This window comes from Diplotaxodon limnothrissa, linkage group LG15 (assembly GCF_057381915.1).
Source record: "Diplotaxodon limnothrissa isolate DT_005_m linkage group LG15, D_limnothrissa_male_GT1.1, whole genome shotgun sequence".
NCBI classification, from domain to species: domain Eukaryota; kingdom Metazoa; phylum Chordata; class Actinopteri; order Cichliformes; family Cichlidae; genus Diplotaxodon; species Diplotaxodon limnothrissa.
The window spans coordinates 37,670,618-37,696,021 of NC_140610.1; the positions used below are offsets into that span (position 1 = coordinate 37,670,618).

General features: G+C 41.8%; 1 protein-coding gene across 2 annotated transcripts in view; it reads right to left on the reverse strand.

Annotated features, from left to right (window-relative positions):
• camsap2a (calmodulin regulated spectrin-associated protein family, member 2a) overlaps positions 1–25,404 on the reverse strand; it is a 43,300-nt gene that overhangs the window by 12,998 nt on the left and 4,898 nt on the right. For both annotated transcript variants that reach the window (XM_085373663.1, XM_085373662.1), the window contains exons 3-7: positions 13,750–13,911; positions 11,307–11,390; positions 5,246–5,278; positions 4,245–4,386; positions 635–774 (exon numbers count right to left, since the gene is read on the reverse strand). In XM_085373663.1, the coding sequence (XP_085229789.1) occupies positions 635–774; positions 4,245–4,386; positions 5,246–5,278; positions 11,307–11,390; positions 13,750–13,911 (561 nt within the window). The remainder of the gene's footprint in view (positions 1–634; positions 775–4,244; positions 4,387–5,245; positions 5,279–11,306; positions 11,391–13,749; positions 13,912–25,404) is intronic.

The following is a 25,404-nucleotide window of genomic DNA, read 5'->3' on the forward strand; positions in this document are numbered from 1 at the left end:
ATGAAGATGAAAAGAAAACAAACAATGGAAAGCAAGTTACAGGGCAGAAAAATGAACGCATGCATAGACTGTTTGGAGGAAAAGGCTGAGTGGAGCTCTCCAAGCTTGTGGCTGGTGAAGACGGATAGTTTGGACTGAAAGTTTCTTTTCCACAGCGTGACTCACCACACTGGCCTACACTGCTGCACACTTCTCTTGTTTCATTTAGCCTGAATCTAACACCACATGGGGTTCTAATCTGTGTCGGTACAACACTTATGAATAATTTTAAAGTGTTTTGAAAAAAAGTCATCAAGTCTGACTGGGACTGACATCGCAAACTAGTGTTTTAAATAGAGCAGGGGGCACTGCGGACAGGGTTTGGATTTTCTGCTAACAGACATTTTTTACTGGGTACCATTCTAACGTTTTAGCAGCTAAAATTCTATTTTTACAACACTGTAATGACTGAGAGTGAAGAATCTGTTTACAGTGAGAACCATGAGACCGCCAAGCAACCAGTAAACCAACAAACCAAAATCAGCATCACAATGCAAGCCTCAGATCACACCACAAACGCAAATGCAGTGCCTAAAAATGTATTCTTACAATCTTATATATTAACTTAAGCAAGTATATCATTAGACAGTAGTACCTTGACGGTGGAGGAGGCGTAGAGCATGTCTTCCAGGCTGAAGTGACAGCAGCTGTTCAGGTTGTCTTTGCAGAAGTCTTGTATTAGCTGCAGGTTGTACAGTCGATCAGCCAGACTCATATTCTCCTTCAGGCAAACATCTGGGAGGGCAGAGAGATCCGTCAGGTGTCACTGTGACGGAGTACGAATTTGATGATTGAAGTCGGTCTGGTTATAATGCAGACGTCAGTGTTTTCCTTTTTACTGTGCTGACAGTAATATTTAAGATCTGTGATGGAGCGCGTTCAGAACAATGCTGTGTCTCTTTTTTAGGAACTGCTGAGGCATTTAAAGCGTAAAGTTTTGAGAACGTCTGCCTGACCAATCAAAACACTCCACAGTAGGCATCAACTGGTGGTTGGACGTAAGGTAATTACATCACATTGCTGATGAAGTGTGTGTAATAGCTGACCAAACACACACAAACACACCCCCACACTACATACATCCACAGTCATTTATCCAAGCTGAAACAATCACAGGAACAAAAGATCAATCAGGAAACACTGTTCATTTAAACATGGTAAACAGCGTTCCCTGATTGATTTTTGTTCCCCTCATTGTTGTCTGTGCGTTTGCATATTTGTCCTGATATTAACTCGGCTCTTTGGCAACACAATGTGATTATCTTGAGTCTATTTTGATGTTTGATCTATTGAATAAACCATTAGCTCTTTCCCTCATAAAGACAACATTTGACGACCTCCCCCTGTACTCTCAATTATTACTCGGCCAACGCGGATGCAGCCTGTGACACTCTCCACTCAGTGGTCAGCAGACTGCAAACACAATCTCCGAGAGCCCTTCTCATAATATCAGGGGACTTCAATCATGCCTCTTTGGACTCCACACTGCCCACCTTCACCCAGTATGTGACCTGCTCAACCAGAGACAATAAAACACTGGACTTACTGTATGCCAATGCTGAAGAGGCATACAGTTCATCACCTCTCCCTCCACTGGGCAAATCTGACCACAACCTGGTGCACCTTGTCCCTGTGTATGAGCCCTTAGTGCGCAGGGTGCCACCAGCCACCCGCACAGTGCTGAGATGGTCAGAGGAGAGCGAGGAGGCTCTTAAGGACTGTTTTGAGTCGACTGTGTGGGAGGTGATCTGTGACGACCATGGAGAGGACATCGACAGCCTTACTACATGCATTACTGACTATATTAATTTCTGTGTGGATAACACCGTACCTACCAGGACTGTACGGTGTTTCTCCAACAACAAACCTTGGATTACCCCAGAAATTAAAGCTGTCCTCAAGCAGAAGAGGAGGGCCTTCAAATCCAAAGACAAAGAGGAGTTGAAAAGGGTGCAGAGAGAGTTGAGGGGACTGATAAGGAATGGGAAGGACAGCTACAGGCAGAAGATGGAGAACCAGCTTCAGCAAAACAACGTTGGTGAAGTCTGGAGAGGCCTCAGAACCATCTCAGGCCACAAACAGCAGAACTCTCTGCCTGGGAGGGATGTGAGATGGGCAAATGAACTGAATCATTTCTTCAACAGATTTGATTCAACCATGAGACAGTCTACAACATCGGCTGCAGACTCACCCACCCCCACTGCTGCTGTTCCACCTCTGACACCTCAGACACTTCACACCTCCTCTATTCACCCTGCTCACTCCCCCCCACCCCCAACAACAGCATCCAATACACACTCAACACAAGGCTCCAGCCTGTCTCTCTCAACCACCCAGGTTAGGAGGGAACTGAGGAGGATTAATGGCAAGAAGGCAGCGGGCCCAGATGGCATCAGCTCGAGGGTCGTCAGGTCCTGCGCGGACCAACTGTGTGGGGTGATGGAGCACCTCTTCAACCTGAGCCTGAGGTTGGGAAGAGTCCCACAGCTCTGGAAAACCTCCTGTGTTGTACCAGTGCCAAAGACTTCACGCCCCAAGGACCTCAACAGCTACAGGCCGGTGGCTCTGACATCCCACCTGATGAAGACCCTGGAGCGGTTGGTCCTGGCTCAGCTTCGGCGCCTAACAAGCTCATCACTGGACCCACTTCAGTTTGCCTACCAGCCTGGCATTGGCGCGGATGATGCCGTCATTCACCTCCTACATCGTTCCCTCGCTCACCTGGAGACCGCTGGAAGCACTGTGAGAATCATGTTCTTTGATTTCTCCAGTGCCTTCAACACTATTCTTCCCTCGGTTCTGAAGGACAAGCTGGAGAACTCTGGAGTGGACCATCACCTCACTACCTGGATTTTGGACTACCTCACCGACCGACCACAGTATGTGAGGACTCAGGGCTGTGTGTCGGACAGGGTCGTCTGCAGTACGGGGGCCCCACAGGGAACGGTTCTGGCTCCGTTCCTCTTCACCATCTACACTGCAGACTTCTCCCACAATTCCACCCAGTGCTTCCTGCAGAAGTTCTCTGATGACTCTGCAATAGTCGGCCTCATCACTGATGGGGACGACAAGGAGTACAGAGGACTGACTCAAGACTTTGTGGACTGGTGCCAGCTGAACTACCTCCAGATCAACGCCAGTAAAACCAAGGAGCTGGTGGTAGACTTCCGCAGGCACAAGCATTCTCCACTGCAACCACTGAACATCCAGGGTATGGACATTGAGGCTGTGGACAGCTACAGGTACCTTGGTGTTCATCTGAACAATAGACTGGACTGGACTCATAACTCAGACGCCCTCTACAGGAAAGGGCAGAGCAGGCTGTACCTGCTGCGGAGACTCAGGTCGTTTGGGGTGGAGGGCCCACTCCTGAAGACCTTCTATGACTCTGTGGTGGCTTCTGCTATCTTTTATGGTGTGGTCTGCTGGGGCGGCAGCATCTCTGCTGGGGACAGGAAGAGACTGAACAGGGTGATCCGAAGGGCCAGCTCTGTTCTAGGATGCCCTCTGGACCCAGTGGAGGTGGTGAGTGACAGGAGAATGGCGGCTAAGCTGTCATCCCTGTTGGACAACGTCTCCCACCCCATGCAGCAGACTGTGACAGCACTGAGCAGCTCCTTCAGTGGGAGACTGCGGCACCCATGGTGTGGGACGGAGAGATTTCGCAGGTCTTTCCTCCCCACTGCTGTCAGACTCCACAACAAAGACTTTAACTGAACAAACACACACATCCACACATGTGCAATAACACTAAGTGCAATAATCTTTTCTGGCATCGTTGTATTTTTACTCAGTTGTATATAGCATTCGTATTCTATTTTTATCTTATTGTATATTTTTATTCTATTTTATTCTACTGTATATAGTATATTATTTTATTCTATTCTGTACAGCTGTGTACTGTATTTATTCTTATTGTATTCTAATTTTTGCGTCATAACTTTTGCACTGTCCACTTCCTGCTGTGACAAAACAAATTTCCCACGTGTGGGACTAATAAAGGTTATCTTATCTTATCTTATCTTATCTTATGAATTTTGACACCTCAATATGTACCAATAAGATGCATTTTGGGTTTAGTTGTTTGGTCAAATAAGCAATTAACTGCTGGTAGATACATTACTGTCATGTTGTACTTTATTATCAAGCCTCCTTTAACTGCAAATTCCACTGACCCACCCACGCTCCTCATGCTTGTTTCTTACCATCCAGTGGCAGCAGCTGAGGACAGTAAAAGTGCAGCAGTGCACCCAGGGCTGAGCCATCTGTGCTGTCTTTTAGCAGGTTGTCCACTGGGGGGATCCAAGGAACTGGCTGGGTCGAGGCCTGCTCCTTCCTGTAGCGAGCCTGCAGAATGTAAAGTACTATAAACCCAGGCCCTTGAGCAAAATTACCAAGCCTACACCTACAGCAGGTATTAAGCCAAATTCCTCCTGCTGTTTCTTACCGTTTCACTAATGACAGCAGCAAAATTAGGGAAGTATAATGGAGCTTTAAAGCAGCAACAAGTGCTGCAAAGCCTCATTGAATTCACTCATGTATTAAAGTAAGTGAACGGCTCTGGAGCCTTGTTGGAACTGAAAGGGAAAAAGAACTGGCACGAGAATGAAGAGAGCTGCATGACTGAAGTAAGTATCACTGATTATTATTCCAGATGTCATGACGTGACCTTAATTATTTTCTCCTTGTATTACAATGAGCTCTTGTTTATGTGGACCATCTTCATCTTCGTACGGATTGAGGAAGGAAAAACATTGAAATATTGCCATTTCCTTATCAATTTGATATGTATAGTAACTGTGGGAGCTTCTAGATTTCTAAAAGCCAATAATAATCAGTGATTTCCCAAGATTTTATAGTTCAAGCTTCCAGTTAGCAATACAAGGAAGCACGTTAGAGACACAAATAATGGCTATATTGACTTTTGTAAACTCAGGCTCATATACAGAACATGGTTAATGATGGACACTCAGATATTAACTGTCATTTACAGCCTACTTTGTCTGCTTTAAATTAAGAAAAGCAATAATCACATGCATACAGCACTTGTAAATCAAAACAGGAGAAGAGAGAAAATATCTGGTTTATATCACAGTGACTGAGTGATTCACACATGACAAAACGATGGCGATCGGACAGAAAGAGCAATGAAAGACAGTCACTCTGGACACAGATGAAAGAGCAGCGCACTGATTAGTTCACTTACAGGCACAAGCTTCATGTACCACTTGGTTGGAGACTGCAGATGCACAGCAAAGGGAAAAGACAAAAAACAGCAACAAAGAAATACCTGTTAGTCAGATTAGTTAGTAATGGGATTAGTATTACAAGCAAAGACATGACAAACCTGCACTTTTTTCAAAGTGTACAAAAAGACTGTATACAGCAGGCTGTTACTGATTACACATATATTACGGTTGCTTTGGGTTACAGAGTTACCGTGTACTTTCCTCACATCAGCTTGGAGGCTCATTCTTTAAAGATACATGGAAACACTACACCACGACTATTTTCCACCAGCTGACAGTTGATGTGTTAAACCTCAAATGGAACTTTAGACTTAAGCATCAAATTCCCCTAAAAAAAGATCACATTGCATCCTGAAACATTTAACTGAAATTTTAATTGCTCACTTTTACCTCACGTTACCTCAGTGGAAAAAAATGTATTACTGTAACCAAACTGTCAGCTATCCAGTGTCACTGTAAGCTGATTCCAAAAAGGAGAGGATTGCCTCAGTTAACAGCTAATTCCCACGCTACGGAGAAGCATCAAAGACCTAAAATGTAAGTGCCACTCAAGAGGTCTGCGAGCCCTCGACTTCAAAGGCACGCAGTGACTCGTGAGAAGATACAGCTGCTTTGTTCTGAAACCCTCAAAAGTAAATATTAATGTCAGCCAGAGGAAAAATAAATATTAAAGACAGCAAAGAGGATGAAAGGATCAATAGTAGCTTTCGAAGATTCTTCTGATTTTATTGGTGCCACAGCTCTCTGAATGATAATTTGATTTGGCTTCTAACCTTCGATAATTCTACTTCCCCCTAAGCTCACTGAACCGGAACGATTCTCGACCTCAATAAAAGTATCATAAACCCTGCAGTCACATCACCTCTCCAGGCTGAGTGACATCAACAAAAACAACAACAGCAACAAAAAGCTGTACCCAATCCATGACCTCACAGAGTCAGTGCAGGCCAGCAGGCCAACTTCAAGATTTGGCTGTCAGTTGGGGAACACAGCAAACACAGAGATCAGGATTTGATCACTTCTCAGGCTCTCATCAACATTCTGTCTCTTTTGGAAAAATTTACTCACAAATCACAAATGTTTGAACTTTTATTTTCTCATTTTAACCCGAGTGTAAGGTTGTGTTTATGAAGAACAAACACAATGACATTTTGCAGCAAGGTAACCAAAACTACTCCAAACCCTGCTGTCCCAGTTTGAGAACAAGACACAGGAAATGGATGCTGTCTGTATCTAATGATGATTTAACCTCCTAGGACCTGGCGTCCACATATGTGGACATCACAATTTGGGTTATTTAGACCAAAATACTCAATTTTGCTCTACAAGGGCCTGATATCCACTTACGAGGACATTATACTGCTACTGTTCTATCGAAATTTTAAACGAATATCGTCATATGGCTCTGATTTTTCATAAAAACAAAAATAAGGTAAAAAAAAATCTGGTAATTCTTTGTTTTTACATTCATTGGGCCCCAATCAGCTCAAATATCAAAGAGAAATTAAAAATGCATAACATTAAATAGTTCGGATCTTAGGCGGTTAAGGCTGGTTAGAGAGTAAAATCTCCACCAATCAAACCCCTGGGGAGAGGTACAGTAATGCCCTCTTTTATCATCTTACAGCAAAGCACACACATGCAAGCACCCTTTATTTCTGTATTTAAACACACACACACCCCACCCAAATTCACCCCAGTCATTCCCCTACTCTCTCTCTCTGTGTTACTAGCAAAGTTCATCCTCTCATACAGAGGATGATGTCCGGTTGAGCTGCAGCTCAGCTTTGGCAACTTTAAAGGATTAGTCCTTCCTTCTCTGTCCGGACGTGCCTTTGCAGCTCCCTCCTCTTATTCTCCACCCACCATCACCTCTGAACATAATGCAGTAGGTTGAAATAAAAACACCGTTGCCCTGGTGAGCGTCAGTCTGTGTCTCTCTATGCCTGACTGAGACAGAGGCTGTGTGCGTGACTCACACTGCAGTAATACTGCAAAGACTAAAGGGGGGGAAGTATTTGGAGGTGGGGAGTGATGGAGAGAATAGATGAATGTGCTAGACATAGACACCCAAAAAAATAGTAGCTATAAATTTTGCATGTAATTGTATTTTTTTCCCTTTTGCTCTTCTGGGTGTTTGTAACTCTTACTTAAAAATAAAAAATAATAAAGAAGTAAACAAACAAACACAAAAAACCCAAACACTTTTTTAGGCTGAAGGCTGCAAGTGAGAAATACATAGTGCTAAAATGCTCTAACTTTGTGAGTCTTTGACAATCAAAGACACATGTTTGTATAGATAAAAGAAAAAAGAGGATGAAGAGAGCTTCATACATGGCTTCATCTGCATTTCATGAAATACTAAGAGGCAGAAAGAAATGGCTGGAATGACAAAGTGAGCTTAAACCTATTCCATCAAGTCTCCTGCTGGCTCAAATTTCACATCTACTACAATGCAGTTCAGTTCAATTCAATTAGTTTTATTTATAAAACTGAATCACAACAACACCAAGACATTTTATATTGTAAGGTGAAGACCGTACAATAATAGAGAGAAAACCCAAACAACCAAATCACTTGGTGACAGTGAGAATGAAAAACTGCCCTTTAACAGGAAGAAACCTCGGGCAGAACCAGGCTCAGAGAGGAGCAGCCATCTGCTCTTACTGGTTGGGCCTGATGTGGGGAAGACAGGACATAAGACATGCTATGGAAGAGAGCCAAAGATTAACAATAACTAACAATTAAACACAGAGATGTGTATAACTTTATAGAGAGTGAAAAACAGGAGGGGAAGAAGAACCACAGCCTATTGTGGCATAACTAACAGATGATTCAGGGCCACCTGATCCAGCCCTAAATATATGCTTGTTGTAAGCATAATCCTAAAAGAATCAAAGGTGTCTGACTCCAGAATCCAAACTGGGAGGGCCTTCCTCCCATTCTAATTTTAAATACCCTAGGAACAACAAGTAAGCCAGCACTCTGACAGCAAGTGACTTTGGGCACTATGAGAGATTATGGGAGAAATATGCTCTCTGATACAAGTCCATCAGTACGCTTGCTGCAGTTTCCAGTATTTATCTTTCTCATATCCATATAATAAGTGAAACTTTAACCATAGAAAAACTATTTTTAAGAAGTTAAATGCAAACATAATGACTGATAAATGTGGACTTCAATTCATCCAAAGGTGTAAAACGGCAGCATCCAATGACTGTGACTTTCTGCGGTGGTTGGACAATGTCATAAGCAGCCATAAGCAAACACAAACACACAACAATCCGCCAAAGCCACCCAGAGGTGACAAATGATGTTACCAAAAAGCCAGCTCTCCAGCTCGGGGGCCAAACATGTGATGACACTCACATTGACAGAGCAAGTTAAAGCTCTTCCGCTTTAAAAAGGGCTTTTCTTATATAATAAGCATGACAAAAATCCGATGATGAAATGATGATGTGATGGCACTTTTTCCTTCAACTTCACCAATTAAAGTGTGTGTCATCCTGTGTGTTTGTGGGGGGCTAGCTGAGGCATGCAGTGCTGTGTCTGCATACTGACTGGTCAGATCAGGATCAAACACTGTGGAAGTTTTCCCGAGCCCTGGGACTGGGACAGAAAATGCACACACACACTAAAACACATTGGACAGGGTTACAATTTTTACCCTTAGGTGAACTTTCTCACTCTCTAAACATCTCTAGGAAAAAGCATCACTGACAGTGTTAGTGCATGGAGTTTTTGCCTGATTTAACTCGGGTAGAAAGGCAGTTTGAAAAACCTGGAAGGCCAGAGGAGCAAGGGTCAAGAAAGGTTATTGGGTGGGATGATAGAGAGAGTCTGGAGAGGGAGGAATGGAGTAACTAAAAAGAAAGAAAAGAACAAACTGCTGATAAATGTCAGCTGAAGTTTATTAATTTTTTTATGGTTATTAAGGATGAGTTAACTTTCAGGGGTCAGCGGTACCCTCCGCATCATTAAAAAACTCACAGCAGGGTGACTTCATAGTAAAAAAAGTAAAAATAATGAATGATCTGGAGTCGAGAAACAGGCGCACAGCATGAAGGATAAGGATAAAGGTGAATACACAGATGACATCATGCATCTCCTCCTCCTCTCCCCCCTCCTCTGTTATCATTCTGCTTTGTCAGGTTGACAGAAAGTGGCTGCCATACCAACTTTGCCCCTTGCTGCTGCACCATAATACTAAATGTAGCTTGACTGTTAGCACACAATGAAGTCATAACAACAGTAAATCCACACGCACAGATGTTTCATCTGAAAAATATATCAGGATTTTATTGCTATTGTTATATGAGTTTCCACAATAATAAAGTCATAAATGACAAAGATGTGATTCCGGAAGTCGGGAGCATTTGCTGCGCCCCCTGTTATTACTGGAGCCCAACTTATTCCTCCTTCTCAAATAACCTCTGTGACAAAGAAAGCAAGGCAAAAGGGACAAATATAAGATTTAGGGCAGACTGGAATGTAGGCCATTTCTTTTTGTGCATACTTGATTCGTACAGATGCTTCATAGGAAAACCCCCGGTTGCTTTAAATCTGATAACACTGTGGCGGTTAACTGAATTAGCCCGAAATGCTAGTAATGCTTGATAAAACAATAGATAAGCAACATCATTATCACAAACTCTTACATCCATATTAACACTATTATATATAATGGACAGACAGTCCTTATGAAGACCCACATAATTTGTGTATCATTTAAAATACAAAGATAAAGGTGACAAAATTAATATTACCTATTGACATATTATATCATAACGTAACATGGCATGCCATCAACTATATGACACCAGTATAAATAAAACTTCAGATATTTGTTTATCTCTGGCTCTCTTGTCCTGTCACCCTCCCCTCACCACCCCTCCCTGAGCCTGATTCTGTTGGAGGGTTCTTCCTGTTAAAAGGGAGTTTTTCCTTCCCACTGTCGCCAAAGTGCTTGCTCATAGGCGGTTGTCTGATTATTGGGGTTTTCTCTCTACTACTCATTACTTGAAGTGACTGTTCTTGTGATTTGGAGCTATACACATAAAATTTAATTGAATTAATGAAATAATTTACATTTCCATATATATATTTAATAGTATTGATGACTAAACAGCACACAAGGTGATGCATATCAGTGGCAAAATGCAGTCAATAAAGCCTATTCTGTCTCACATTATTTGTTAAATAGTACATCACATATGTTATTTACTCCCAGTACTAAGTAGTCCTGTTGTAGGTATACTGTATCTGTGAACATATGGACTGGTATAGACCTGCTTAAGAGATTTATGAGGTATTTGAATTTAAAGAAGGACTTTATGAGATTTCAGTTAATTCATTTCCACCCATGAGAGGCATTACTCAGTGAATCACTAAATTATTTACTGCAAATGCAGTGTCAAACTACAGAATCCAGCATGGATTACTTAAATACAATAAACAGACACACACACAGGCCACACCAGCCTGTCTCATTGCATTCTAAATTACTGCTGATAGTAGAGTCGGTTATATAACTGGTTTGGACTGTGGGCTGGACCATGAACTTGGGTCACCCCTGATTACCTCATTAGACTGCAGAGGGCTGATGTTCTGGTTAAGACAAAGATGAAGTGATTGAAGCATGCAGAGTTGTCAGAGCAGATAAACTCATTATGGTGTTGAAGAAGTAACCTGGTCTTATCTCTTCCTCTCTCTGTGTGATTTAATTAAGACAGATTGAGCGTAATCTAAAGCTCAGACATCTGTGAGTCAGATTTTCTTTGATGGCATCAGGATTTTAACAGCTTAACTTCTGTCCAGGAAGCTGTTCACAGACATAAAGTGACATAGAGGTCTGGGACAAATATCTGTCAGTCAAAAGGCGAATGTGGCAATAATTCTATTAAGCAGAGCCAAGAGTTTTACTTTGCTTCTGTTTACTGTCCAACAAACATTTGTGTTTTTATGCCTAGTTTGTGAAGGACTAAAGATGAGAAATTGAAGGGGAAAAAAATCACCTACCCGAGGACTCCCAGCAGGCTCGGTGCCCTGCGTTTCCTTCTTCCTTTGCTCCTGCACCACAATCTCTTTCAGGTATTCATTTACCTGAAAGAGAGAGCACAAACAAGTTTAAAATGACCCGAGCCACAAAAGCATCAAGAAGCAAATGATAAGGAGTAGTGTATGACTCAAATTGCTCTCTTAGAAAGTGTAATAGCCAAATTAGTTTTGTTATTTTAAGTTAGTCTCATAGTTTATTTTCAAATTGGTAACCTTAATACTGAAATTTTAGTTTCCACATTATTGTCCTGCCAGTAATTAAAGTAACATATATAAAATATTCAAAAACAGTGACACCATGGTCATCTTTTTATTTCTTATTAAGAGCTGATTCAAAGGAAAAAGCAGTCCTGGTCCATTTTTGTGACTTTGTTCTGATTTCTACCAATGACTGTAGAAAACAGTCATTTCTACAGTCATTGATTTCTACAGTAAACCACAACACCAGTCTGTGGATTATACACATTTTACATTAAATTTACTTTATTAACAATGCATTTAAGTGGAGCTGAATTGATTTTATTTAAATCTAGCATCTAGCATGAGTTAAAAATGAGAAATCAGTAAAACACAAGTGGAACCCAACAGAGAGCCATATGTCAGATCAGTGGGACACCAAGACCACACCTCCTGTTTGCTGTTGTGAGTGTGTGCATGTGCGTGTATAGCTGAAAGCTGACAGCAGCTCCTTGTCTCTATTAGAGGAATGCAAACAGACTGTTGTAGATTCTGTAGTACTGTATGGAGGAGCAGCCATATGTGTCTGCAGATGATGACCACAACCACTTACACGCTTAGAAAGTCTGATTTGCTGTGATAGTATAAGTAACACTTTTGTAGGGCATGTTTCATAGGTCATATATAGCCTGATGTAACATGGTTTAAGCCTATATATTAAATGTGAGTTTGCGGATATAAGAATGTTTTGTGCCTGAACCAACACACAGACTGAACACTGACTTATCTCCTGCAGATGTGACTGTAAAAAAATGTGTTTATTGTGACACAATAGAGCTAAATTTAGTGAATTTTCTATAGGTATCAGGATAATAAACAATAACAGGATAATAACAAATAACAAACACATTTTGCTTTTCCAACATCAGCTCTACAAATTCTGTTTATTTCTTCATTTCTATTTGTCTTTTTTGAGTTAATACATTATATGTAGTACACAGTATGACAATGTCTAAGGCAGAAGAAAAAAAAAGGGGGGGGGGGGGATAGAGTACAAATAGACATGCATAATGTATCGCTAACTGCCTCACCTGTAAGGAAGAACAAACATACAACACCTGGAACACAAAAATTAGAAAATTCAAAAGTACATAAATCAGAAATCTTCTTGTGGGGTGTGTTTGTCTTTGTCATAAGCTACAACAACCCCTCCCAGGAGAACTGGGCCAGCCGCAGCCTCCAAGAGTACTGAAGACTCGAGGCCACACATCTCAGCAATATCTGCCTGCCCATCCTAGCAGGAGAAGTGGGAGGCCATAAATAGAATACCCACGGCCAAGGGGTGGGAGTCTCAAAGGACCAGAGACGATGGGCAGCTCACCCCGCTAGAGGCTGCCCTAGAGGCTGTGAGCTAAGATCAGGGTCCCAGGGCTCCAGGGGCCACACCAGAACATCCAGCCACGCGCCCCAGAACCAACAAGTACCCCCAGCGGGGGGTAGCAGCGCCCAGCGAGGAGCGGTGGGTAGGTGAAGTCTTAGGGTTCACCTGCAGACTGAGTCACAACAGTGTGCAGGTATTTTTTTCTCATTTGTAGTGAATCTACCTGTATGCATCATATGGCAGAACCTCAGGGCATGAAGGCAACATGGTGTATCTAGATCAGATTTCATGGTATTTAGGTCAGTGTTTTCGCTGGACTTCACTGTGCAATGTGAATTTCAGAGGTCAAGCTTCATGAAACCGACGTTGGTGAAACGCCCCTGTGTGAGACTTTTGAAAGAGCTCCTTAAAAAGACATTGAACACAATGAAAGGGGACACTTATGAAATGGCAAAATCTCAAAGGGCATTACTTTTGATCAGTCCTTGATGTTACAAAATATTATTTGCTCTTTAGAAAAAAGATTTTTATAGAGGTTCGCCTGTGAGGAGGACAAATTGACCTGTGCTGCACAGCTGAGAGATGACTGATGAGAAACGTTGTTTTGATGTCAGAATGACCTATGCTTCTGCAGGTTTGGATTTCTTGTGACAAAACAAAATGTTTAATCATACGTCGACTCATGGGATGGCTTACAGAAAGCAATACAACAACACCTGTAATCTTAAGACACTAGTCTTGTGGCCCAAACACTTTTTTTGCCAGGTACAAAATACCAGGCACAAACACAGTCATTTCTATCTCTCTATAACATGTCTTAAGAAAACATTGTGTACCATAACTGACCTTGTTGATCCAGGTGGTCACTGCATCCTCAGTGTCATAAGGTGTTTCCACCTCAGGGTAGCAGGATGGATATTGGCAAATGCAGGCCATCACCTTCTCCACGCTCACAGCCTCCACTGTGTATGCCATCATCAGAGTGTCAATCATTGCCAGATGGGCGCTCTGAAAGGGAAAACAGTAACACGATTAAAGGCTGAAAATTAAAATCTCCCAGCTAGCTCACTGTAGTAAAAGAAAAGCAGTCCATCTTGTTTCTTTGCCATAAAATAACAAAACAGTCCTTGTATTATTTGATCATATGCTTTAAGTAGCGAGCAAAGGGAATGAAAAAGCCGTCATTAGTTTCTTCAGTACTGTACAACTGAAACTTTTTCTGAGGTTAAATTTTCCCATGTGGCTGTTGCCCTGGAAACAAATGTGTCCAAGACCCAGTTTGCTCACAGTGGCTGCTGGGCTGTGATGGGCCTGAAGAAAACTTCTTCCTGACAACACTACTGGCATCCGTTCTCTGTTGATTGGCTCATGGTTATTGCTGAAAGCAGGGTGTGTGCTTTTAATTAGATAAAGCCATGTTTGGTGACAGCTTGTGTTATCAGACTGTTATCTTGTGAAGAAAAAACCCACCATACTCTGTACTCTATCGCTTGGCTGCATTTTGGCATATCTACTTTTTCGCTTATTCGGCTCCGTTTTATAACAAAAACAAATATGAATTATAAAAGAAACAATGACTATAACAAGGTGTTAAGTAGCAGCCTGCTCTATTTGGAAACATGCAAATATACACAATAATGTAACGTGCAATGTTAATGTTAAGAGTGGGTTTCAAGTAGTTCTCTTATACATCATCTTGACATCATCTCATCTGCTGACTCTTAGCATTTCCGCTCAGCCACCTCCAGCTCAGCCTCCCCTCTTTTTCTTAGTGGTACTGTCTCCAAGCATCATAGCAGGGCTCACTACCTTCTTGTAAACTTTCCCTTTCACTCTTGTTGCTATCCTTCTGTCACAAATCACCCCTGACACTTGTCTCCATCCACTTCAGCCTGTCTGCACTCTTTTCTTTTCCTCTCAGGGCACCATCCTTTGCTCTCAGCGGTTGACCCCAGGTATTTAAACTCCTCTACCTTCACTACCCCTGCTCCTTACAGCTTCCTTGTTACACTGGCTCCTTCTCATCACAAACAAATAGGGGCTATGTAACCTGATGTAATCCCACTCCCAACTTGAATCCATTTGTCACTGCTACTGCACACCTCACCACTGCCTTACTGTCCTCATACAGTATCATAATTCCTATCTTCCTAATTCCTATCATATGCTTTCTCTAGATCCACAAAGACGCAGTGCCACTCCTTCAGATCTGCTCACTATCCTTTTCCATCAACACTCTCAAAGCAACCCTCACATCTACCGCTGCTCACTGATCGGTAGTTCACTTCTTAATCTAGCTTCAACAAATTTTTTCCACAGCTTCATGTTATGGCTCATTGACTTTATCCCTCTGTTGTTACCAAACATCAACTAGTTCTTGAAAACATGTACCAGTACACTTCTTCTTTATCCCTCAGCCATCCTCTCACTTCCCAAGATTTTGTTAAGCAAAAAAATCTGCTGCCCGCACATCTGCATACCTCCACGGGTATGTCATCTGGACCAACTGTGTTTCCACTCTTCATCCTCTTCACAGCTGCTCTCACTTCCTCCTTACTAATCCTCTGGACTTCCCGAGTCACCAACTTTCCCCAATCCATCCTCCTCTCTCTCATTTTCTTCATTCACAAGCTCCTCAAAATACTTCCTCCATCTTCTAAACACACGCTCTATATTCATTAGCAGACTTCCATCTCTTAACCTCCCTCACCTGCTGCACATCCTTTCAAGCCTGAGCTCTCTGCATAGCCAGACTGCACAACAGAAAGTATTTACAATAATTTGAGACTATACTTGAGAACTACAATAGCTAAAGCCTTTGCTTACTACAATGTTTTGTTTTTATGATGTTAGCAAACATCTGCATCAATGACCAGTCTGTTTTCTTTCATCATGACTAAAAAATATTAATTTGATTGGTTCTTCTATATTTTTATGTCCACTTTTCTAGTTTCTTTTTGAACAACGCACCATTAGTCATGCTCATTAACCATATCAAGTCAAAGCCAGAAAAAATGCATAATTTGTAGTAGAGCAGGGCGATATGACCAAAAATATTTATCACGACATTTGAAAATTTGCGATAACGATATAACTGACAAAACACTTTACAACTCCACAACTTTGTTAGTGCTGTTTTTTATGTGCATTAAAGTTATGTAAAAATTTAACAGTGCAAATGCAAATTCCTCGCTGACAGTTTAACCAAAAGGCATTTCCAGTGGAAATTGGCCGACATATCCTCAGCATAACTTAAAAAGAGGTTATACATACACAATACGGTAATATTATGTTGACGCACAGTACGTATCACTCCGTGAGGCTCCTGCCTACGATAGCCGTAATGCTCCGACAATCCATCAAGCGGTGCGGGTTCGTAGCTTAGCAAAGTCGTACTAAAACATTTGACAGATTTTCGAGCGCCGTGTACCACATAAAATTGTTTCGAGGTCAGTAAACGTTTTTCAAAAAACACGGTAATAACGACGGCCCGCTAGCATGCTCTACCAAAAAGTGCTTTGTTGTGTATCTGACGGACGAAAGCTAAACCAGTTCCACACCATTGAAGTTGCAGCATTTTTACAAACCAATTCTGGTTCATCTGTTTCATTCAACGATCCGCTTTCGCCCTTCTCATTCTCCGTCGCCGCCATGCTTTTTCCGTCATGTGCGTATGAAAACAAAGGCACTGCGCATGCGCGTTTTACCCATATTCTATCGTGATATTTCCTTTTCTTATCGTTGCCCAGCATTATACCGGTATTACCGTGAAAGGTATGATATGGCCCAGCCCTAATTTGTATGATGACATTACTTCTCAAGGACAAAGCAAGGGAATCCTATTCTCTCACGTTTGCAAACTGAGCATATTTTATTGTATCTTTGCATGCACAGAAATGATATGATCTATGATCTTCTATGATTTTCTACTTTGCAAATGACATTTTTTCTTCAGTTCCTGCCTTTAAATCACTCAGTTAGTGAGTGATACCACGTGTGTCCTCCACACACAAAAGGAATCAAACTGCTTTCCATGAGCTAACCAAGTTAATCAGGCTGAAACTTTGAATGTCCTTGTGAAGATTCACAATTATGCAGTCGACCAAAGTTAGACAAAAAGAGCCAACGTTACGAAAGGTATTTCTGGAGAAAGATATTCGTGAGCCATTTATAAGGTGAAAGAGGGCAGAGTAGTAAGAGTCCACATTTACTTATTTACGTGGAGTAAAAAGGCTGACTCGGTCAACAAAGGTTGGTAACTTGTACTAGAAATGTCAGTCCAAATGTAAGTGACGATAAATATGACACAAATGTATTATTTGTATCTCTGAAATGAATTTTCTATCTGCCGTCTCCTTATTCCAATGCCTAATTTCCACTATCTGGCAACCAGGCGGCAAAGCAAACCCATTTAATAATACACTGCCGAGATGCTTCCAGTTGGCCTTCATTTAGCCTGTCCAAACAGTGTCCCAAAGACATACAAACAACAGAAAGTGTGCGCACACATATCCATAATCTGCCCTTTATTTCCACAACAAAATGAACAACTCCAGGCAACATCAATTTTAAAGGCCAAGGGAGCAGCGTAAATCCTCTGAGGGCTCCTTTTCTCTCTCACATCTCCTCCCCCTCTGCCGAGTAATGTGAGAATATCGATTTGGATTGGCTGCGGTCTGACGAGATAAAATGACAACAGTGAGAGTAAGTGTTGTTTACTCGACCGCAGACCTGAAGCCTCTAATTGGACTGAATGAAAACATACTACTGTGTGGGTGAAAGAGGTTAGCGTAGGACTGCGCGTTCATTCGGCTGTTAGTGGAACTGGAATCAAGCATACTTTAGAAAATGACACCTTCTGTCTGCGCTTAAATGTGAAAAAATGCAGTTTTGATTATTTGTGTAAACATTCGTGACATGAGAACTGAAGATGGCGACTTTTGTGTTGTGTTGCCGTGGAGATGGTTGACCCAATACTGAGACTGTAAAGGACGATGCTGAAGTAGGAGAACGGCTTACGTGAGCTCAGATGAGTCAGTAAGCATTCAGTTATTTTCACCTAAATCCTTAAACAACGTGTTTGAAGTATTATTAATAAAAAGCTTAAAATAAAAAGCTTTAGTACTGTGAATTGCATGAAATCAAGTGGGAAACTGTCAAGAGTTAGGTAGAGAAACAAAAGCACACTGTCAGAGCAACATTTCACAGTATTTGTGCTACACTAAACTTCCCCACTTTGAAAGGATTAGATTATTAGCTTCTGTGTTTCCATGTTCCAAAAAAAAAACAAAAAAAACAAATGTAACTGTCTTGTTATATTTGAATAAAGCTGAAAATGCCTCTTTAAAGGTCCAAGCTTTCATCGAGCTAAATGCATGCTTGGGGTGTTCCACTTCTTCGGGAGAGTCGCTGCTCCGTGTAACGGTCAAACAAATGGACTGTGAAGGATCAGCTGACCATGTGTGAATGTCAAATGAAATTTAGGAGACGAGAGAAAGCCTTTGGTGACTGGATGGATGCAAAGGAAAGAGTAAAGAAAGAGGAGAAGAGGCAGATAGGTTGCTGCCAGAGGAAAGGGTCAGCTTTCCTCATTGACTGCAGACCTCCCTGTTGTTTAAAGTAAGGCTTGTTTCCTCTGTTTTATCCCGTGATGTCATGTTTCCTAACCTTTTGGTTTGTGGAGCACATATGCTTCCCCTCAACGATGCTCTACCTCATATTCATGCATCTGCACATATTAAACCTTGCAGCAGCTCTGGCTAGAAGTAGCTCCACTGGGGTATTCAGAGATCAAATGCCCTGCTGGAGGGTATCTAAATGGCTGAAAGAGGGGGAAATGTCACTTATTCATGCCCTTTGATGGAGACTTTTTAATCATAAGGCTGCTTCTCTGTCCCTTAATTCGATTCATCCCCAAGATATCACTTTTATCTCATGGCGATTACAAAAACTGTACAAATAGTTAAATGCTAAGTCATTCTGATTTAATGAATAAACAGGTTACAGACACAAGCACACATACACACACACTATTTTGCTTTCTCATCTAAGCTGATTGTGTCTATAAATCTTGTTTAGATTTCTCAGGAGGTGAGAAGATGCTGCTTCACGGTCAATATCCTGTTTTTATTGTGCTGCTGTATTGCTGGCTTTCTGTATTTCCACCCGGGCAAACACAAAGAAGGCAAACACGGCTCATCCTTAATATGGCTTCATGGTTGAAAAAAAAAAGAAGAAGGGGGGGAAAATAGCAAAGATGGAAATCCACCACAGAAGCCTGATTTAACACAGCACAAAAGAATTGCAAATATGAACCGCAGTGACCTACAAAAGACAGCGCGTGTGACGATTTTTTTCAACCTCACAATCTGTTGTAAATAAACCGAAATCTCAATGTCAGAGCTCTGAGCTGCTTGCTGATCCCTGACACAGGTATTCAGAGAAAGATGCTTCTATAGACTGAGTTTATTTCGACGGAAAATGATCTGGACAGAGTTAATGACTAAACAATACTCGCTTACAATAAAAGCTTGTAGGACTGCACTGAGTCATCATGGATAATGATCCGCTTGTGTCTGTTTTTCTGGTTGTTCGAGGCTTCGCTGATCCTCCCAAACTTCTGCACAATGGTCTCCTGTGCGACCACATGGCCATGGTAGCACACATACTCAGGGGTGATGTAATATTGAAAAGCAGTCTGCTTTTAGAATTAAAGCTCTCCTGACCTGGCACTGAGTCTCGATGCTGGGGCAGATGTCTAAAAACTGAAACTGTCTAGCTTCAGGTAAATTCACGCCAACTCAGCTGGACATGGAAAACCACTCAGCTGTACCTCTCTTTTTGAAGGTCAACACAAGTACCAAAGGAAAGGCAAAAAGCTGGACCGAGAGAGCTTTACTTTCTATTACATGGAGTGAAAATAGGAGAAAAAAACCCCAACAAGGTTTAAGATTTTATCTTTTTTTAGAGTTTATTCCACTGTGAAGGAGCTGAAATGAGTAGGATTTGCTATAGTCCCAGTTACCAGGTGCTTTTGTTAGGATGCCTGGGTTGTTGACCCAGGGTTTTTGAGTTTATTATATTATTTATAATTTCTAGTCTTTGGGTTTTTGTTAGAGTCATGTCTTATGGTTTGTCTCTGTGTAATCCTTAATTGCTGTCTTCCCTGTCCGCTATATCCCCGTGTCCAGTCAGTGTCTGTGTCTGCCCTGGTCCCACGTCTCTGTTCCCTCTGTTGTAGTGCCTGCATGTGAGTCTGTGTCTTTTGTTCAGTCTGTGTTATGTGTTTCCTGTTTTACTTTGAAGGTCTCTGTCTTATCTCAGTGTGTTCAGTTTACGCTTCCTTGTCTTGTCAGTTCTGATTTGCCCCAGCTGTGTTTCCCTCCTGTTGTCCATTCCCTGATTGCTCCCTCTATGTATTTAAGCCCTATGTTTCAGTTTTTTATTGTTGCGATCTACCCTGATCTAGCTGTGTGTTTTGTCTGCCCGTGTAAGTTATTTGGATTCTTACTTTTGTTCTGTTTGAGTTCAGCATTAAAGCTGTTTCAGTTTACGTTTGTCTCTGGAGTCTGCACCTTGGGTCCTTTTCCTGCCTGCACACAGCCGCCACATAACAGCTTTAGACAATCATAGGAAGATTATTTTTTATACAAAGAGCACTACAGGAACTAACTCGACAAGAACAATCTAACAACCACACAGTGAGACTTCAAATGAAAATTAATGAATTGGCACTAAAGGAAACCAAGAAAATGTGAAGTTCATCAACAAAGTTATTACAATTAATCCTGCATGGAATAGTCAAAGGAGCTTGCAAAGAAAAGCGTCTGGACTTCTTTAAGTTGCTTGAAGACGTTTCACCTCTCATCCGAGAAGCTTCTTCAGTTCTAAGGTCAAATGGCGGGGAGTCCCAGATTTAAACCTAGTGGGAGTAACCCCCCACAGAGGGACAAAAGGACCCCCTGATGATCCCCTAATCGCCTGAGCCAAGGTGTGAAACTGGGTGTGGGTCCCAATCAGCCAGGGTTTCGGGTGAGCTCATTGCGAAACCTGGCCCCACCTTATCATGCGAATTCCTGAGGTCAGATGGCCCAGGATGTGAGTGGGCGTTAAGGCGTCTGGGGGGGGAACTCAAAACTGGATTATAGATGGCAGACAGTTGGTGTTGTAAACCACCGCCTCTGTTCAAAGATGGTCGCTCACAGTGGACATAGATGGCTTCTTTCACTCCTCTTTCAAACCATCTGTCCTCTCTGTCCAAAATGTGAACATTGGCATCCTCGAAAGTCTTTAAGTTGCTTGAAGAAATGTCTTCAAGCAACTTAAAGAAGTCCAGCTGCTTTTCTTTGCAAGCTCCAATGACCTGAATGACTGAGAACCTTCATAGACACCTGCATAGAATATTTATATCTTTACTTTTTTCACACCAATGTCAGTCAAGACCAAAATGGTGGCCTGACCAACACAAATGCATGACAGTTTAATTAACTTTAAGCCTTTTCCCAGTAATTCTGCCTGATCTGTCACAAGTTAATGTTGCATTTTCCCTGAAAAAGCTTCTGGTGTGACACAGAATTGCAGGTTTAAGAGATTAAATGTTTTTATGAAGATCATTGCTATAAACCTAAAATTTAAAACCTTCCAGTTTTCTGTGCCTTTAATTACCTTTTCTTTACAAAATGCACAAAACACCAACTGAGAACGCTGGCATCAGTTGTGGGAATTCAGCACTTAACCAGCATGCCTTCCATATGCTCCAAACCCGAAGCTAGCAATTATTTAGAAACCTCAAAGCTACCCTTGGAACTTGACTGAGGGACAGTACCATGGCTTCCATCCAGTGTTGACCTACTCTGTTGAAATGCATGCACTCCGAGTCCTCCCATCATCTTTGAAAACTCCCTCTGTGTTGACATATTTTCATGTGTGGATCGTCTCTATTTCACAGGCTAAATGGATCAGCAAAAACAGGAAACACTGCTGCAGATTTTCTGCAGAGCACTGACTGATTTTACCAGTTATCGGGAATTCTGGATTTCTGCTAGCCAAGCACTGTGGCTTGCTCCACATGTTTGACTTTGCAGATTTTTACCCCAGATCTCCACTAGCATAAAAGCATTTATTTACTATAGAAAGACGCAGTTCTCAGGCCATCACGTGACATTGTGTAATGTGGTTCGCTGCTTATCCATCCATACTGTACTGCCCTGAGTCACTGCTGGCATTAAGCATAACTTCCTGCCTGTGACTCCGCTGAGGCCAGCAAAGACAGAAAGAACTTGGATGTGCCTCTCTTCAACCCTGCTGCTTCAGCTCGTCTTTGTTCACAAGATCAGTTGCAATACAAGAAGAAAAAGATTCTGAGGAAGCCGGTCTGATGTTGACAAGTGTGTTGTTACATGCTTGGCACATAATTTTCTGAATTCATCTTCTGTGTGTGCCTCTTTGCACACGAAGCAGCGTGACAGCGTTGCCGTGTGCTTCTATCAATCCTGCATTTCGGCGTCTCTCCTGGAGTCCATCTCCTCTACTATAACAGCCACTACACACACACAGAGCACACAGCTGCACATACAAGTTCATATCGCAAATAACGACATATGCAGCATAAGCACCCCCACTCTTGCGCCCACCTACACACAAACGCAACACCCAGCCAACTGGTGTGTAACCATGGAAACGGAGTGCCTGCCCAATAGGAGGAGTGATGGAGGCAGCAAAGGAGAGGGAGAATAACAGGAGGAAGTGTACGCTCCTCCATCCATCCATGGTATATATATGTCTTGATGAATCAGTCTGTCACAGTAAAACTAATATTTGGTACACACAGTGTGTATATGGCTGTTGCAATCATTTTTCATCACTCCAAGCTGACGAAAATCCAACTGGGATGGAAATGTACTTAAAATGGTTGATATGGTGTCCATGTGCAGGCCTTTCATCACATTATCAGTAGCAGCTTTATTTAAATAAATAAAGTATTAATGTAGGACAAGTCCTATCATACAGACCAGCAATAAAAACAGTTGTATTATCAGCTGCTAGAGGGAACTGTTGTCCTGCAGAGGTAATGCACGTATGACACAGTTATGTTTCTTGATGCTTCAAAGCTAGCATGTTGCAAGATGACATTCCTCGTCCAGTTTGTTCCAGACCAAATGGGCTCAAATTAAGAAGCTTGAATATAATGTGAAAGTCTAACTTGTGCAATAAATGTGTTATATAATTGGCAGGCAGCTAAACAGAGGGCCAGAACTAGGTTGAATGTAATTAAGTTCGCATACATATAACGAGCATAGCTACCAATAAGGTAAACCTCTGAAAGATTATGACTATAGTGACTATAACCCTGTTTTTGTTTTATTGTTCGTCTTATATACAGTCACAGAGACACATAAAGCCAGTAAATAACCCAGAAAAAAGGACGTGGTGCTTCTACCGGTGGTACTACCAGCAGAAGCACCAGTTCACAAAGTTCTCTTAAATCTGACTTTAATCTTATAAATCTCTCTTAAATCTCACAAGTCTGATTTTAATCTTATTTTGACTTTAATCTCAAAAGTCTGACTTTAATCTCAAAAGTCTGACTTTAATCTCAAAAGTCTGACTTTAATCTCAAAAGTCTAAGCTTCATAGCTTCATAACATGACTCAAAAAGTCATGACCCCAAATTATAGACTTTTACTGGCTCTAATCCTCTTCTGTAGGTTACACACACACACACACACACACACACACAGAGTTTGTCCTTTGGCTACATTCTCACCCCAGCCAATATAATTTAATTTCACCATGGCAACAGAGTGACTTTCTCCAGGATTAATTTTTCAAGTGAAGACACTGCTTGATATTTGATAAGGATTATCTGTTGATTATTGTCTCAAACTTCCTTTTTTGTCACATGCCACATGTACAGTGAAACAACACAAACATGATATTCCTGCTGCAGTACACACCTTTGTGTTTTAAATAAATCCTCCATCATTCCAGAGGACTCACTCAAAGAAGGCCACTGCACTTCCACAAATGAGCACAAGCCTAGCAATTAAAGCTTTTCTCAGCAGGTAATTGTGTTCGCTGTAGTGCTGCATGGGAGCGACAATGTTTAACGCTAACAATATTTCAGTATTGCCTACCTTGACATCCCTCTTTATTCTTTGAGAGCACTACAGGTGGGGAGAGTCAGGGATACAGAATGTGTGTAGGCGACCGAGTGGGAGGAAACTGCGATTTGGATTCTGCATCTTCACGTGTAGAAATGTGTCACATGGCAGAAGAGAGAAGGCTGAGTGGGCAGAATAGTGGCAGAAACGAGAGGGAAGGAAAAATACGACTATAAAGCAACGTCGGGTCGGCAACCTAACGAAATGTCAGCAGTGTGCTCGGTCCTGACACGTGTCAGACGAGACGTCAGCAGCATCTGATTCTGTAGCTGCCTGACCTACTAAAGCTGCCTTCAACATCCTCTAAAGTTGCTTATTCTGAATATTCTTATTCTTCATGCAAACTGCTGAGTCAAAAAAGATGCTAAGCCAAAATGCCACGAAGCATTATTTAACGACACTGCTGGTGCTCTTATCCCGAGCAGCTTACATATACAGCTGCAGGCAGGTGCTCGGTCTCTGCTTCTGGAGTAAAAGCAGTGATGTTTTTCTTTCACTAAAACTTCTCAACACAGCAAACCACCTTGTCTGATTCTTCCAGAAGAAATGCCTTTTTCTCTATCACATGAGTTCACGTCAGACACCTAACAGCCAAGGTAGACACTCAAACAGTCTCTTAATAATTAATAAAGCTCTTCTTGAGCTGCAGTGTGCAGCCAGCTGATCAATATTAATACTGTCTCGCAGTGCTTATCAAACTGCAATCATTCCACTAGTGGAAACACTTGCTCGGTTTGGGTCAGGTTGCTGCCCCAGCAGTGTTCATGAAGACAATGCACTAGCTGTCAGTTCAGTGGATTATTATTTATTCTCACATCAACGTAATTCAGACACTGCACAGATTTTGTACACTTTGTGTGAGTTACATAGAATCTGTCTGCACCGGACGTTTAGATTGTTTGTCGACTTGTTGGGTAACATTTATAAAACTGAGAAAAATCACATCTTCGTGTCTCATTTAATGTCCAGTCTTGGAAATACCAAGGATTTAATGACAACTTTTAACAGACAAAGACCAATGGTGGTGCAGACAAAGAGCCAAGAACAAAGCAACGGGATACAGCAAAACAGGAGGTGGGAGGAATAAGGAGCAAGGAAAAAGACAAGTGAACACAGAGAGGGAAGTGATTGGATTTAATGGGAATGATTAAAAAAGGGGAAAGATTTGGAAATAAAGTAAAAGAGGGGATTTGAAAGTGTCAGGAAGGTAACTAGGGAGTAAGGAAAAAGCACAGAAAGAAAGAAGATAAGAAGAGATGATTAAAACAGAAGAAAAAGGCCAGGACAGAGCATGGAAAAGGAAAGTAATTTCACACTCTTCTAACAGCTCATTTTCACA